The following is a 15,643-nucleotide window of genomic DNA, read 5'->3' on the forward strand; positions in this document are numbered from 1 at the left end:
GCAAAACTAACAACACCCGTTCTGCCACCCCGCCCACACAATGACTTCCCTCCGCTCCCCCCAGACCATTCCACTCCGGTCGGGGGCAGACTACAAAACTTTATCCACGCATGGGAGTCCATAACATCGGACAAATGGGTGACCCAAATCATTCGGTCAGGGTACTGTCTCGAGCTAACATCTACCCCGCCCAATATCCCACCAAGGCACCATCCAATGTCTCAAGAACATTCCACACTGCTCAAACAGGAGGTACTCTCCCTCCTCCAAAAACACGCTATAGAGCAGGTCCCCATCAATCAGCAAAATCTAGGGGTTTACTCCCTATATTTCCTAATACCAAAGAAAGACGGTACCCTCAGGCCCATTCTGGACCTCCGGCCTCTAAATGCCTACATACATTCAGACCATTTCCATATGGTCACCCTACAACAAGTCCTCCCGCTCCTCTGTCAGGGAGACTTTCTCACAACCTTGGATCTGAAAGACGCATACTTTCACATTCCAATACACCCCTCTCACAGGAAATACCTCAGGTTCGTGGTGGACGGGCAACATTACCAATTCACGGTTCTCCCCTTCGGGGTCACCACCGCACCACGGGTGTTTACCAAATGCCTAGCGGTAGTAGCAGCACACCTCAGACGTCAACACATTCACGTCTTCCCTTACTTAGACGACTGGCTGATAAAAGCCGCGTCTTACCACCAATGCGTGCAGCATACAAACAGCACCATCCAACTGCTCCACCAGCTAGGCTTCACGGTGAACTACCAAAAGTCCCACCTCATACCATCTCACACAAAGCAATATCTCGGGGCCACTATAGACACCTCCAAAGGTATTGCCTATCCAAACACAGCCAGAATCACAAGCATTCAAGCCTTACGCAAAACATTCCTTCCCCAACACTCTCTTCCAGCAAGAGTGTTCATGAAGCTCATAGGAATGATGGCGTCTTGCATCTTCATAGTGCCCCATGCAAGACTCCACATGCGTCCACTTCAAGAGTGCCTAGCACAACAGTGGAACCAGGCCCAGGGTCAGCTGACGGATCTGGTGTTGGTGGACGGCCGCACACATCACTCTCTGCAGTGGTGGAACACCACAAACCTTTCCAAAGGGCGGCCGTTCCTGGACCCGGTTCCTCAGGTGATTCTAACAGCGGACGCATCGCTCTCCGGCTGGGGAGCGCACCTCCTACACCTCACAATGCAAGGTCTATGGACGCCACAGCAAAAATTGCTCCACATCAACCATCTGGAGCTCTTGGCGATCTTTCTAGCCCTAAAATCTTTCCAAAAACAGATTTCGGGCAAAGCAGTCCTCATTCGCACAGACAACATGACTGCAATGTATTATATCCAAAAACAGGGGGGGACACACTCTCCCCAGCTCTCCCGCTTAGCCCAGAGCATATGGAGATGGGCAATTCCCCAAAACATCTTTCTCCTGGCACAACACGTTCCAGGCGTACAAAACACCATGGCAGATCTGCTCAGCAGACAAACGCAACAACTACACGAATGGGAACTGCATCCGCAAGTTCTTCAGCCATTCTTCCAACAGTGGGGGCATCCTCAGATAGACCTCTTCGCCACCCACGAAAACAAAAAATGCCCAAGCTTCGCCGCCAGATACCCACACCCATTGTCCAAGGGCAATGCGATATGGATGAACTGGTCAGGCAGATTTGCATACGCCTTTCCACCTCTCCCACTAATTCCATTAGTGGTCAGGAAGCTACAACAGCACTCCCTCACACTCATTCTGGTAGCTCCGACGTGGGCCAGGCAGCCGTGGTACACCACGCTACTACAACTATCAGTGGTACCACATCAAAAACCGCACCTATCCCCATGCCTCCTAACCCAGAACCATGGAGAAATCAGGCACCCGGACCCAACTCAGCTCAACCTGGCGATCTGGCTCCTGAAATCCTAGAATTCGGATACCTTAACCTTCCCCCTGATTGCATGAACATCATCATGGAAGCCAGACGTCCTACCACTAGAGCATGTTATGCCGCAAAGTGGAAAAGATTTGTTATTTACTGCCGTAACAATACAATCAACCCTTTAGATGCATCCATACAGCACATCATATGCTATCTGCTCCATCTTCACAGGTGTAACCTGGCATATTCATCCATACGCCTACACCTAGCAGCGATCGCTGCTTATCTACAAAACAGACAGCATTTATCTCTCTTCAGAGTGCCCGCTATTAAAGCCTTCATGGAAGGCCTTAAACGAGTAATTCCTCCCAGGGCACCACCTTCCCCTGTATGGAATCTAAATTTAGTTCTTACACGACTAATGGGTCCGCCCTTCGAACCAATGCATAAATGCGAGCTACAGTTCCTCACCTGGAAAACAGCTTTTCTCGTAGCTATCACTTCCCTTAGAAGGGTTGGTGAAATACAAGCGTTCACTATACAGGAACCCTTCATACAAATACATCACAGCAAGGTCATACTTCGCACAAATCCGAAGTTCCTGCCCAAGGTCATTTCCCCCTTCCATCTCAATCAATCGGTGGAATTACCTGTCTTCTTCTCGCAACCTCAATCTGTTGCAGAAAGAGCCCTACACACACTCGATGTAAAAAGGGCCTTGCTATACTACATACAAAGAACGCAACCCTTCAGGAAGACTAAACAATTGTTCGTCTCCTTCTCTCCACCACATAAAGGCAACCCCATTTCTAAATCAGGGATAGCTAGGTGGATTGTAAAATGCATACAGATTTGCTACCAAAAGGCTAAAAGAACATTATCTGTTCCGCCTAAAGCCCATTCTACAAGAAAGTTAGGGGCTTCTATGGCCTTTCTAGGGAATATACCCTTAGATGACACCTGCAAAGCAGCCACATGGTCTACACCGCACACCTTCACAAAACATTACTGTGTAGATGTGCATTCCAAGCAGCAAGCTAGAGTGGGCCAGGCTGTACTAAAGACACTATTTCAAACCACTGCAACGGATACCGGTGTTCGCCGCTAGGGTTGGGTACTGCTATATAATCTATGCTAAGTGTACAATCTGCAGCTCATATGCCTCGAACGGAATATGCTACTTACCAGTATGCATCTGTTCTTGGCATGTAGAGCTGCAGAGTTGTACACGCCCACCCGCCTCCCCGGCTACCTGTATCCGTTCCAGTACATCTTATTTAGATACTACACACATGGGTTTCTCACTGTGATTACCAAGCTCCATCATTTCCCTGTTGGCGAAAAACAATCTGAGGATGGAGCCGAAGCCCATGCGCAGTACGGACCGAAGGAGGAGTCACCAAACTCGTGACTTCCAAAGACTGTCCAAGAAGAAAAACAAACTGCAAACATCCGGGCCCAACACCAGATGGCGATCTATGCTAAGTGTACAACTCTGCAGCTCTACATGCCAAGAACAGATGCATACTGGTAAGTAGCATATTCCATTTGGATGGCGATACCATTTCAGGGTTTTGACCTATCCCCTCCTTCCCTTCTAACCACTGAGGCTAGTGGCAAGGGACTGGGAGCCGTTCTAAATTAAGTCTCGGAGGAGCAGGTCGAGAGCTCTGTGTCTTTTACCTTCTGTTCAATATTGCCTGTTGAAGAATAGTACTCAGCCATTGAGAGGATGATGTTAGCATGCATGTGTGCGACAGAGAAATGTAGACAGTACTTGCGAAGATCCTGGTTTATGCTACGCACCGATCACAAGCCTTTAATAAAAGCGTTGGCCACTGAAGGTTCGGCGAAAGCTACTTTCCGTATTGCTAGAATGTCACTTAGATTGTTGGACTATACATATGATGTAGAATATCTATAGTACTTAAGAATAAATTTGCTGACCATTTCAGCGAATCCCTGCTGCTGTTACAGGAACACATTTCTAATGAGTTGGATGAATATAAAGTTGCTGTTGTGAAAGGTGAAGTTCAAGCTATTGCAGTGAATGAGTGGTTGTGGGGTTATGACAATGATAATGTGCTTTGTAAGATTAAGTAATGTGTTTTGCACAAGTGGACCATTAAGAATAAATTGGATGAAGAGAGTAAGATGTCCTGGGAACTCAAGGATGAGGTATCCATTTTTGTTGAGGGTTTTTAGGATTGTTCCTCCCTGATCCTGGAGACCAAGGATTTTGGAAATTATGCATGAAGTGCATTTAGGCATTGGTAAATCTAAGAAAAGAGTGAAGGCTTCATATTGGTGGCCAGGAGTTTATTTAGATATGGAAAATGTGTAATATTGTGTGAGAGTTGTGAAAATATGGATAAATCTCAGAAGGTTTACAGACCTCCCTTAGGAGTTGGAGAGATTCCGGAAGGGCGTTGGGAAGAGTTAGCAGTTGATATTTTGGTTCCCATTTCGGACTACACAGGAGTGCCCTAAATTTGTGCTGTTAAATTTGTATTCTAAGTGGCCTGAATTTGAAGTGTATCATAAAGTGGATGCGGTTGCCATGGCTTCTTTATTGAAGAAATGTTTAATGAATGAAGGGATTCCAGAAATCCTACTGAGTGAAAGTGATTTACAGTTTACTGCAGAGAAGTTGAAGAGTTTCCTTTCCAGGAATGGTATCAAAGCCAGTAGTACAGTAGTTTATCATGCTGCTGGTAGCAGCTGTTGAGTGCCTCAATAGGGTGATTATATTATAGGGAACATTCAAGCTGCCATCAACACGGGCAAGGATTGGGAGAAGGAATTGTGCAGGTTGGTTTGGACTTGCAGGATTTCTCTTTCTGTGACGGGTCACAGTCCTTTCAAGTTGTTGAAGGGTCGGGAACCTTTCACGAATGATAGTGCTTGGTTGTTGTTAGAACTTTAAAATAAATAGTCCCCTAAGGTGGTTAAGAACAACCTGGAGTTGGCTCAGAAGACATATAAGGAGTATTCTGACAAATAAAGTAGAGTTAAGGATGTGGTCTAGTAAAAAGGAGGTTGGGTGAGTGCAAAATTATAGGAAAGTTACCAAAGGAAGTACCACATTTTTTCAACCACTTTTGGTTAGAGAAGAGTGCATGTTCAGCAAAGTTGAGTGATGGTAAAGTTGTCTAGGTGTAACAAAATCTCGTTAGGAACTCTCCAGGAGTAAAGGTGAATGGAAATGTGGTAGGCAATGGTTCATGGTTGCGGGAGAATGATGATGAAGTGAGCTCATTGAAACATAACCAATGTACTGATGGATGTAGGGTGGAGTCCTTCATGACTGGCGTAATTTCCGCAGCCCCCGACCCCCCCATAGCTGCTTCTGCCGTGCCACAGCCCGTTTGTTATTTTAACCACCCTTCATGTCACAGAGTGAGCCTGTAGGTTCAAGATTGAGTACCTGAGGCCAAGACCGAGAGCCTGAAGCCACTCTGTAAGAGCTAGAAACATAGTTTTACTACTGCACCAGTGTTGGCCTCCCTCTTAAAGGATGCAGAGGCTGCTGTAGGCACTGAAGCTCTTTTGCTGTATTTTGGAAACCTGTGAATTCCAGGGTTTGGTAACTAAGTCAGGTCAGCCCTATTCGTAATCCCCTTTGTAGTGAACAAGTAATGTTGTACTTGGCAACTCTTCCCAGGCGGGAATTGTCTGGTGTTTTATGCAAGGGTGTCCTCTTTTTCATTTTCCTTCTTTTTCTTCACCTTAGGTGAGCTGTGCGTGGAAGCCTTGTGCAAGATGGAGAGAGTTGGCTACTCATTCCAGGTCTTTGACAAGCACCCTGGTATCTATCTGCTCCTGGTGCACCCCAATGAGCTGGTGAGTCTGCTCTCTTGCAACTGTTTGTCTGTTTCACCTCTCACTAAGACGCACCTCCTTTGGAGTCAGTGCTTGTGCCAGTAAACTTCACATCCTTTGCAGTAGCTGAATAATTTTTCTCTGCTTAATGGCAGGACACCTTACTGAAGTGATAATTACCGTACACATGTGAGACTAACTTGCCATTTAAAAGTTTGAGCCCTGCTGGGGCCGACTGAAGCATTCATTCTTCCAAGGTTCATTAAACCAAAGCATTCCTTAATAAGACCCTCTGGTTATGCATTGTTCTATGAAGCTGTAAACGTTTGGGGTAGCGAGAGTGGAATTAAAAATGAATAAGAATTAACATGCTGTTATTTGTCCCACTCGCCTTCTGCTCCTGCTCTACACCAGTAATCAGTGCTCATCTATAGTGTTCATAGTACCATCAGGTTTCGCCACGTCTGTTTGGAGGCTGGGGGATGGCAGAGGTTTTGTCAACTATGCGTGCGTGGGCTTTATGAATATAGTAGTTGTTAGTACTCAGTTTTCACACACCACTTATCCAGAGTCCAGGGGCTCAGCATGATCTCCCAGTAGAGCGGTGTGTTGATGGCATGCAATGACACCTCATGGTTTAGTCTGACTGCAGTTTTCTGAACCTGCCTTCTCTGGTTCTGGAGGGAAGTGTGCCTCAGAATCTATAGCTAACTCAATACCTGTTCCAATTGGTGTGCAAAATCTAGACCTCTCTGGCTCCTCATGTTTTCATCTGAGCTCTAGAGGTCCGATTTGGAACGCAAGTAAACCAAAATTTGCAATTCATGCTTCAACATTCTAGGTAACGAGCAGGTTCATGAATGGAGCACACGATTTTGCCAACTTAAAGTGACCCCGCTTCTTGTAGAAGCGAGTTGGCAGACTTGCGTCTGTCAACTTTGAAAAGGCTGAACCATTTTCTTACGAAATTATAATGGAGAACCTTTGGTTAATATCACTTCTCAGAATGCTTCTTGAATTCCTTTTTAGGTCTCGCCTGGCGTAGGCTGCGCACATGCGCAGTCTCGCTGGTGAGATTTAAGGATTTCGGGTATTTCTGTAAAGGGCATTAAGCTCCGCCCCTCTTTTTCATTGGCTGGCATCACCGTTTATGCTAAACGGTGGCCAGCCATTGGAAAAGAGGTGTTTGTGACGTTTTTGTTCGGCTTTTTGAGCCGTCCCATTTGGACGGACTCGTCTGCCTTCCGTGCGTTGTGAAAGCTTTCTTATCTTTATGGGGCCATGTGTTTTAACCCCTTCCATGCTGCGCAAATTCCGCCGCTGTGCTGACGGAATCTTGCGCGGGCGTGGTCATGACGGAACGGTTCCGTCATGAGCACAGCTCAACCGTGGCTCATGACGGAACCGTTCCGTCATGAGCACCGAAGGGGTTAAACACATGGCCCCATAAAGACAAGAAAGCTTTCACAACGGACGAAAGTGAAAGCGGACCGTCTTTTTGGACTCCTGGCTTGTTTCAGATTGCAACGTGATTTTCTGCATTTGAACTGCTGAATGCTAAAGGTGACATGGATTGCAAGGAGTGACGGTTTGCTCGGAGTCAAGTTCAGTTCTACACTGACTGCTTGGCTTCTTTGTTTCACACACTACAGAAAACATGGTGAAGGGAGGGGCAGGCTTGGAGCTGCGAGGTTTGTCCCCTTCTGGTCTGACAGCCAAGAACCGGATTCCTGGGTTGCTGTTTCGTTCATTCACTCCAGGATCAACCGTTGCTGCTCTTCTTGGCAGCGTTCCCGAGGGGGTACATTTTTAAAGCCATATTAATATTGAATTGGTGGAGGGGGTTGTCATGGACCCTGGTAAGTGAGGCTTTAAGTGCAGCACGCAAATAAGGTTTCATATCGTAGGATGTTTGTTGCAGAGAAGGTACGACAAAACTAATGTGTTGGATGAATTCATTTTATTACTTGTTTAGTATTGATTGGTCACTGCGCAGTGAACTCGAGGTTTGGGTCAAAGGTCGTCGCCAGCGACCAGGCTTTCATACGTGTAATAAAGGCTGTTACTAGCCATTCGCATTATAAGTGTTTCATTTTGTTCTTTTCTTTGGTGATGAATTATTTAGGCAACTGGACAAGATCCCCAGCTGTTTGTTCGTACCTTCAAAATGTTTGTTTGTTGAGTAAGAAGGCCGGATGTTTTTTTCCCTCAATCCAGAAACTGCTGTTCTTTTTCCAATCCAAGGAGGCACGTGCAATCTAGAGTTGCTTTCGCTTTCTCCTCCAGTTCAAAACCGGGTTTGCAGGTTGGGAACCGCGTTACACACTGGACGTGCAGCTGTGGTATTTGCGTGATATTTGGTGACGTTGTGTACTATTCTTGAGCTGGCAAATACTTGTTTCGTTGTGTTTACATTGTAATGTTTATTATATAGAAGTATGCTTACTTCTGTAGTTCTATGACATATGGCGTATTGCAGACGTACTTTTTCGCGTTTTAGTGTTTTTTGTGTGTGTTTGTGTGTGTGTTCGTGTGTGTTCAACAGCATCTTATGTTTTGTTGGGCAAATTTGTGGTTCCCGTTTTGGCGCCAGTTGGTATGTTTAAATACTTGAAGCACGAACACACTGGCTGTGCCATCAATTCCCCTTTCAATTACTGTTTTAACCCACTGATTGATCTATCTGAGGGAAATTATTTTTTTCAGGAGACTTTTTGTATTTCCCCTTAAACACGAGACTGGTCTGGATAGCATTTAATAGTGCCAATATTAATTGCGGATTGTCCGTGCCTCGTTGACGTGAACTGAACCTCTCTCAGTACTTCACTGACCACGTTTTCTTCAGCTTCGAGAATCACTAGATCAGATGTCCACTTTGAAGGGTTCAAGCACAAGTGGATATCTTTATTATATCCGCATGCCGTCTGCATGTTAGATTTGACCATTAGTGACGCAACCTGCAACTTGTACCCCAATGCCCCTGAAGGCCATCTGCAAGCAGCAGGCCTGGTTATTTTTGGTCTAGTTCTGAAGGGACTTTCCAAGAAGTAGCCTTTCTCTTACAGGCAGATCACCTGTGAGGGAATGATCTCCAAAAAGATCTTCCCACAAAAAGAAAAACGCCGTAGGAAAGAAAAATCTTCCTTGAGGAAATCGTGCCATTCCAAAACCCTGGAATCTTCCTAGTCCCCTGAAGCTGCAATAGTTTCCATCTGCTTACCTCGCGCAGGCCAAGGCGCTCTGACAGCGATGCTGGACATCTTTAGGCTCCAATTCGTTCTGGGACACTCTCAGCGTCAGGCCCCCTCTTTTGGGCTTGACTACTCTGGTCCCTCCACAGATTCTGGTCTCTGCACTTAAAAGAAATTGCTTCTGCCCGTCTTCCTCCACAACTTTGTCCCTGGAGCAGACCTCCTGGCCGTACAGGCGCCTTCCTGCAAATCAGCTGAAGTTATCAGTGTCACAAAAGAGAAGGTCTGAACTTGCTCTTCGGAGCAGTCTTTTCCTAGGGCCCAAAAATTCACCTGGATGGAGGAGTTATTCGCCATGACTGAGATGCCATAACACTCCTTAATGAGGATTGTGTGCACACAGAGGATGGCAGTATTGAGACTGACAGTCTGCTTCCTCCTCCTTACTGTGATGCTGTCAATTATGTTGACTTACATATTGCAGGTGACCTATATACCTCTCTGGGACAAGGCATCCCTTTATCTCTGGGACCTTGATAGAGGAAGTATGTTCCTCTAATACAGTGTTGCCTGAACCTGCAAAAACTTCGGGTCTGGCTTTGCTACCTGAGGAGCAGAAGTCTTAATATTTTGCTAGAAATCTTACAAAATAGTTCTTCAGTAGCAGTACCCTCGCTCCTTTTTAAGGAGACTGTACTGGAACCTGTCTTGGCTGCCTGAGATAGAAGACCTTGGCTCCAGCACTCTTCATACAGATTGGTAGGTGCCTTAGGCCCTCTCTTGGTCTCATGACTGGAGATCATGGGCAAGAATGTTTCTGCTTCAGGCAGCTTCACAGTGAATGCCATGTGCCTGCTAGGACACCACGTTCATGCCATGTGGGAATTGGATAAACTGGCTGTTGTAAGCATACCAGAACACACAAGGAAACCTTTTTAGGTCTCGTCTACACATCGCGCATGCGCTGCATAGGCGGTCCTTTAGCCGTCGTTCTGCTCTTTTTGGAAGCACACACTCGTGCTTGTGGCGGCATCCAGCTTGCGGGAGCGCGCAGCGGCGCGCCACAAGTGCAGTGCTTCCAAAAAGAGCAACCTGTGTGCGCATGCACCACTCCCGGGCTCACCTCCTGCTCCCTCTCTCTCACGTGCGCACTTAACGAGTACAGTGATTAGGTAACAGACATATAATTTTATTAGTTAATATTTAGGAGAACCCCAAACCACGTTTGTTTTTAAGAACCTGATTGTTGTTGTTTTTTTTTCTTTTTCTAAACCTGCACGGTAAAGGTATAAATACTTACCTACGTGGTAATGGCATGCTTGGTAAATGCTGTTTCCCCTCCAGATGTCATGGCATTTACGCTTTCACCCTCTTCCAGCCTGCTCCGTCGCCAAGGTGCAGCTGAACGACCCTTCATGCACTGTAGTGTTTCTTTTCACAGACACTAAGATAGTGAAATGAAAATCACTGGTAAATACTGCTGCCCCTTTTCCCTTTTTCGTCATTGTATCTACTGCCCCCTTTTCTCCTTTCCTTCCAGCACCACTCATGGACTAGTCACCCCCACCCCACCTTCTCCTTGCTCTCTTCTATATGTTCCTCATTGCTGGCGTGTACCTGATGTAGGGGGCACGGGGCTACATAGTAGACATGCAGTGATATTCATTCAAATTTACAGAAAGGTCCAGATCCTTGCTGCTCACGTGCAGGGCCGGACTGGCCGTAGCGGGCACCGGGCAATCCCCCGGTGCGCTGCAAGGGTGGGGGCCTGTGGCCGTTTTTGTTACAGGGCCGTTCTTGTTACAGGGCCGTTTTTGTATCGGCTCTGTAACAAAATCGGCCGAAAACTGGCCCTGGCAAAGAGCTTGGCGGCACCCCCAAGCCCCGGGGGGGTGGGGGGAAGGCAGCTGAGCACTTTGTCAGGGTCGGTTTAGGTTCACAGTCCGGCTCTGCTCACGTGCACCTGGACTGTGGACCTCTTCGTAGTCTGACCAGCCCCTTTGGTGGGGGGCGGTGTTCCCGTCAGACACCCCATGTCGGTCACAACTCCCCGTGCCACTGGGTACCCATTGCTTTGCACATTTCTGTCTCCAGCGTCCTCTGTAAATCTTCTTTAGGGGCAGTAGCCGACTCGGCCGACAGCACGAGCCACAGAGTGTGGGGCCTAATCTGATGATTCGCACAATTAAAGGCTCTGCTCTCCTCTCCCACTGTAATCTTAGTACCACCGGATTGTCTGCCGACACCGCAGGAAGCATCTCAGCCACGCAGCAAGGCGCACCCAGAAAGGTTTTTCTGTGCACAGTTTGCCCATGGACAATTTGCCGCCAACAACAAAACAAGCATTGGCATAGCCAATAGGTCTCACCTTTGGGACCTTATAAGTGTTTAGACATGCAACAGTTGATGTTGTTGCACCAAGGATATTGTACTGCATAACTAAATACTTAAAAGTTCCAAAGGCGAGACCTATTGGCTATGCCAATGCTTGTTTAAGAGGCTTCCAACCTCTGATTCCTTACTTTAGATTATCCCCCAGGCATTAGACTAGATCCGACAAATTTTGAGCAGCACCCCTGCGCACTTTTAGGTTAAGTCCATAGCTCTGCTTTAACGTAGTCTGTGCCGGAAGTGATGTGCGGGCAGGTAGTGCACTGGTTTCTTTCTTTCTGTGCCAACAGTCATGGATCTAGTGAGCTACCTCAGTCACTTTTTAAGCAGCTTTGTCTCAACGTTTGTTAAGCCGTTTTTCCAAAACTATTTCCAGTCTGCTAAGGACATGTACCCACAGAAGCCCACGGGTTTCAAACCTTGCTAGAAATATCGCAGGCAGATGTCTGTGATTGATCCCTACTTGATGTACCTGTGGTTCTTGGGCCGCGACACCAAGTACTGTTCGAGCTGCCTTTCGATTTCGAATGCCATTCGGGAGAGGTTGCTTAAGCTTTGTGAGCCGCAGCAATGCAAAACCCGTGGCTTACCTGCTCCCGATGACCGTCTCGGTCATGCAGTCTCCAAACAACTCCCAGAGCAGTTTCCGTGACCAGACATTGTTGGGTAAGTCCAAAACGAAAAAGTTGAACCATTTCTTGCCTTCACCGTGCCCTCCCTAGTCCCCAGAAGGAGTTTGGGGCTCTCCCTCTGAATCCAGCTCTCACGCACCTCCGGTGGATCAAGCACAGACTCCTTCTCCATGCCTCGTCTAGTTTCCTGGAGCCAGTTACTCCTGCCCAGCTGCAGGAGGTCTATGAAGCCCCAGCACATATCTTTGCCAACAGACTCCCTTCGGGCCCCAAGGAGTTAAAAGTTGTCACACATGGATTACCCATCGATGGGACTTCCCACAATGCTGGTTGGATCCTCTGGATCTGCACCCTGATCATTACAGACTCTGGTCCCGTGCTCCATTTCATCTAAGCTACCCTCACGGGATAGCCATCCCGCGACACCTTCATCCCTGACGCCACATGATGAGGGTGAATCTATTGTCGTTTCTGACTCTGTGATGGTGCCATGTTGACCTTCTTCAAAGTTGGTGCTGCTTGGGACAAGACAGGTTTCGGGATCAGACACGGTGATCCTGTCCTTTGGGGGGGGTTGAAGACTGATAGTATTTTGTTTTTGACCCCATTGACAACATAGCCCAACCCTTCCTGGAGGAGAACTGGTATGAGGAGTTGGGTCACGCCTTTGGGCTGGACACCTCGCTAGATAATCTTCCCACCTGGGCCAGCCACTGAGGAGTCTGCGTTATTCACAATTGTGATGAGGAGGGCTGCTGAGTTCTTTGCTCTCTAGCTCCCATCATTTGAGGTTGAGGTTAATGTCTTGACAAAGGTGCTTTGGCTGGAGCATCCCAGTGCAGAGCCCCTATGTCCTTTTAACAAACCCTCACAGATGTCCTCCTGGGGGACTGGTCCAAGTCCTATTTCTTGGTTCCTATTAAACAGTTGGGTTGCACGTTAGCAGCGTCCAGCGCCAAGGGATCCTGCATTCCTCATTCATCACCCACACCCCCAAGAGCCTGGTGGTGCAAGCTTTGACACCCATATTCAACCAAAACAACTTCCTGCTAACCCTCAGTGTAGGTAATCTAAATGATTAGAGATCTTTGGGAAGAATTCAAGGCACAGAATGGCAGCAAGGTTCATCAACACTGCACTATCAAGTCTAGTCACTAATGTATTATGACACAAGTATTGCCCGCCTCAAATGACCAGCTGCCACATGGCCACAAATAAAATTCAGTTTGAACAGAAAGATGATAGGCAATACAAATTAAACGGGGATATGTCAGTGTTCAATGATGGTTCTTTCACACGTTTTTTGTTGTGCAATGAAGATTCTTTATTCTAGAATTCTTCTGAATAGGGCCACTTAGGTACACCTGTGGAGGACTCAGCGTTTGCACAATGTATTGGAAACTGCCGAATAGTCGTGGTTGGCGGCTGGGGTCTGGATGGGTGGCGGGGGGGGGGGGAGTGTCTCCGGTCTCTTAAGAGCAGTGGACGTGCTCTTTTGATTGCCTTGGGCTCGGATTTCTCGGACCCCGGGTCCCTCCCAGCAGAAGTGAAGGATGGGTTGATGCGGGCACACTGGCAGGGGGGGTAGAGAGGGTGGAGGGTTGGGGCCTTAGGGAGGAAGCGTGGGTAGTACGGATTTCTTCTGGCATGTACATTGAGGGATGAGTCTTTTATATGTTGTTGGTTTTGATGTGCTGACGGACAAATGTAATAAAAATATATAAAAAAAAAAAAAAGCACTACTCTAGAATTCTTTGTGTGAAACGCCAGCATCAAATTGCGTTAATACCGTCCCTTGTTCGGTCATATCATTTTATTCAAATGCATCAATCCTTGTACTCTGATAGCCTTAGTAAATCGATTAAGAAATTGATCCTTAGTTGACGCTTGACCATACACTGGAGAAGACTGTTACCTAATTGGAATGAGTCACTGACTTGGAAACGCCTGAGGTGGCAAGGGAGACACCGCTGATCAATTTCTTAATCGTTCTTACTAAAGCTACCAGAGTGACATATCACCGTATAATTTGTATTGCCTCTCATCTTTCTGTCCAACCTTTAGGAAGAAGGTCTTCTCTTTCACTAGCCCATCCTTGCATTCGGTGAACACCACTTTACTTTTGAGCATGCATTTCCACAGTCTGAGACTCAATGGCACAGCCCATGGTCCTGGAGGAGACTTGGGTGATCTTGACATACGCCATTCTTAATGGCCAAGATGCAGCAAGTTTCACCATCCAATCTGCAGGACGATGGGTTCCATGGTGGTTCTTAGATACCATGTTTGGTTGTGGTCAATGGGCTCTTGGGGTTGTCTGGGCGAGCCTCATGAACATGTTCTTTGATGGCTCGTGCCTGTTTGGCGAAAAAGCAGATGCAGCGCAAGAGCCACTTTAAGGACCCCGGCTCCCTCCTTGGGTTTGACCGTTGCCCCTTGCCAACTACATTCCTCCTTTCAGCACTCTAGGGACTACGGGAGGGACTTCGGACACGCCAGTATCAACCATACACACAAGACCAGCAGGCTTCCCAGCATTTTCGGGGCCTTGGCAGAGGCTTCCAAAGACCTCACGGGCATCAGGGACATTGTACTACTCAGTCCTCCACACCTCCCGCTGTCACCCCTCCCAAACATTTTTAGTGCACCCTTCACAATGCACAGCTATCTGGTGGGTGGCAGAATGTCATTTTGTACTGAAATGGCAGTCTGTCAACTCTGACAAGTGTGTGCTACAAATCATTCATGGGGTTGTGCTCTTCATTTTCTAGAAACCCAGCCGGCAATGCCACAATAGCTGTTGGAGGACCATCTTCCATTGCTACACCAAGAAGTGCAGGCTCCTTTGGCCAAGGGAGCCATTAAGAGGGTTCTGACACCAGAAGTAGGGTGTGGATGCTACTTTCCGGCTACAAACCTCTGCCCTATTCTATACTTGTGCTTTCTCAAAACCTTCCTAAGAAAAGGTTCAAGATGCTCACCACCCCTGTCCAGGCCCTGTCTGTCCTGGACTCTGGAGACTAGATGGTAACGTTGGAACTACAGGACGTGTATTTTAATGTTCCTGTCTTGCAGACCAATAGACAATACCTGCGTTTCAAAGTAGGACAGGAGCATTTCTAGTTTACCGTGCTCCCCTTTGGCCTCACCAGAGCCTCTTGGGTGTTAATGAAATCTTCAGAGGTTCCAGTCTTCCCCTACCTCGATAACTGGCTGTTGAAGACTGGCTCACATGAGTCACCCACCACCAGATTACGGCAAACCGTAATTTGTTAGGGTTCTCTATCAACGTGCCGAAGTCACTCCTGACTCTTTCTCAGATACTTCCTTTCATCGTAGCTATGCTGGACCCGGTGCAGTTTTCAGCCTTTCCTCCGGCGCGAGGAGTCCAGGACATTTGAGCTATTTTCTAGATGTTTCAACCTAGGTCCTGGATTCTGGTGAGTCAGTCTCTGAGTCTGCTTGGTCCGATGACTTCCTGCATCCTGCTGGTGACTCGTGTCAGATGGCCCTTTCGGACTCTGCAGTTGGAACTGAAGTCCCAAATAGTGCAGCACCAGGGGAATCTCTCAGATTGTGTCCTAATTTCACGGGAGACTGCATGAGATAAGCAGTGGTGGCTACTGAATTGCGATCTGGCCAGTAGCAGACCCCTCTCCCCTCCCCTTCCAGAGTTGGCAGTGGTGACTGATGCCTCATTTCTGGAATGG

General features: G+C 47.4%; 1 protein-coding gene across 2 annotated transcripts in view; it reads left to right on the forward strand.

Annotated features, from left to right (window-relative positions):
- The window catches only part of SETX (senataxin), a 674,415-nt gene that overhangs the window by 124,041 nt on the left and 534,731 nt on the right, over window positions 1–15,643 (forward strand). For both annotated transcript variants that reach the window (XM_085613922.1, XM_085613923.1), the window contains exon 4: window positions 5,631–5,740. In XM_085613922.1, the coding sequence (XP_085470048.1) occupies window positions 5,631–5,740 (110 nt within the window). The remainder of the gene's footprint in view (window positions 1–5,630; window positions 5,741–15,643) is intronic.

This window comes from Triturus cristatus, chromosome 1_2 (assembly GCF_964204655.1).
Source record: "Triturus cristatus chromosome 1_2, aTriCri1.1, whole genome shotgun sequence".
Taxonomy (NCBI): Eukaryota; Metazoa; Chordata; class Amphibia; order Caudata; family Salamandridae; genus Triturus; species Triturus cristatus.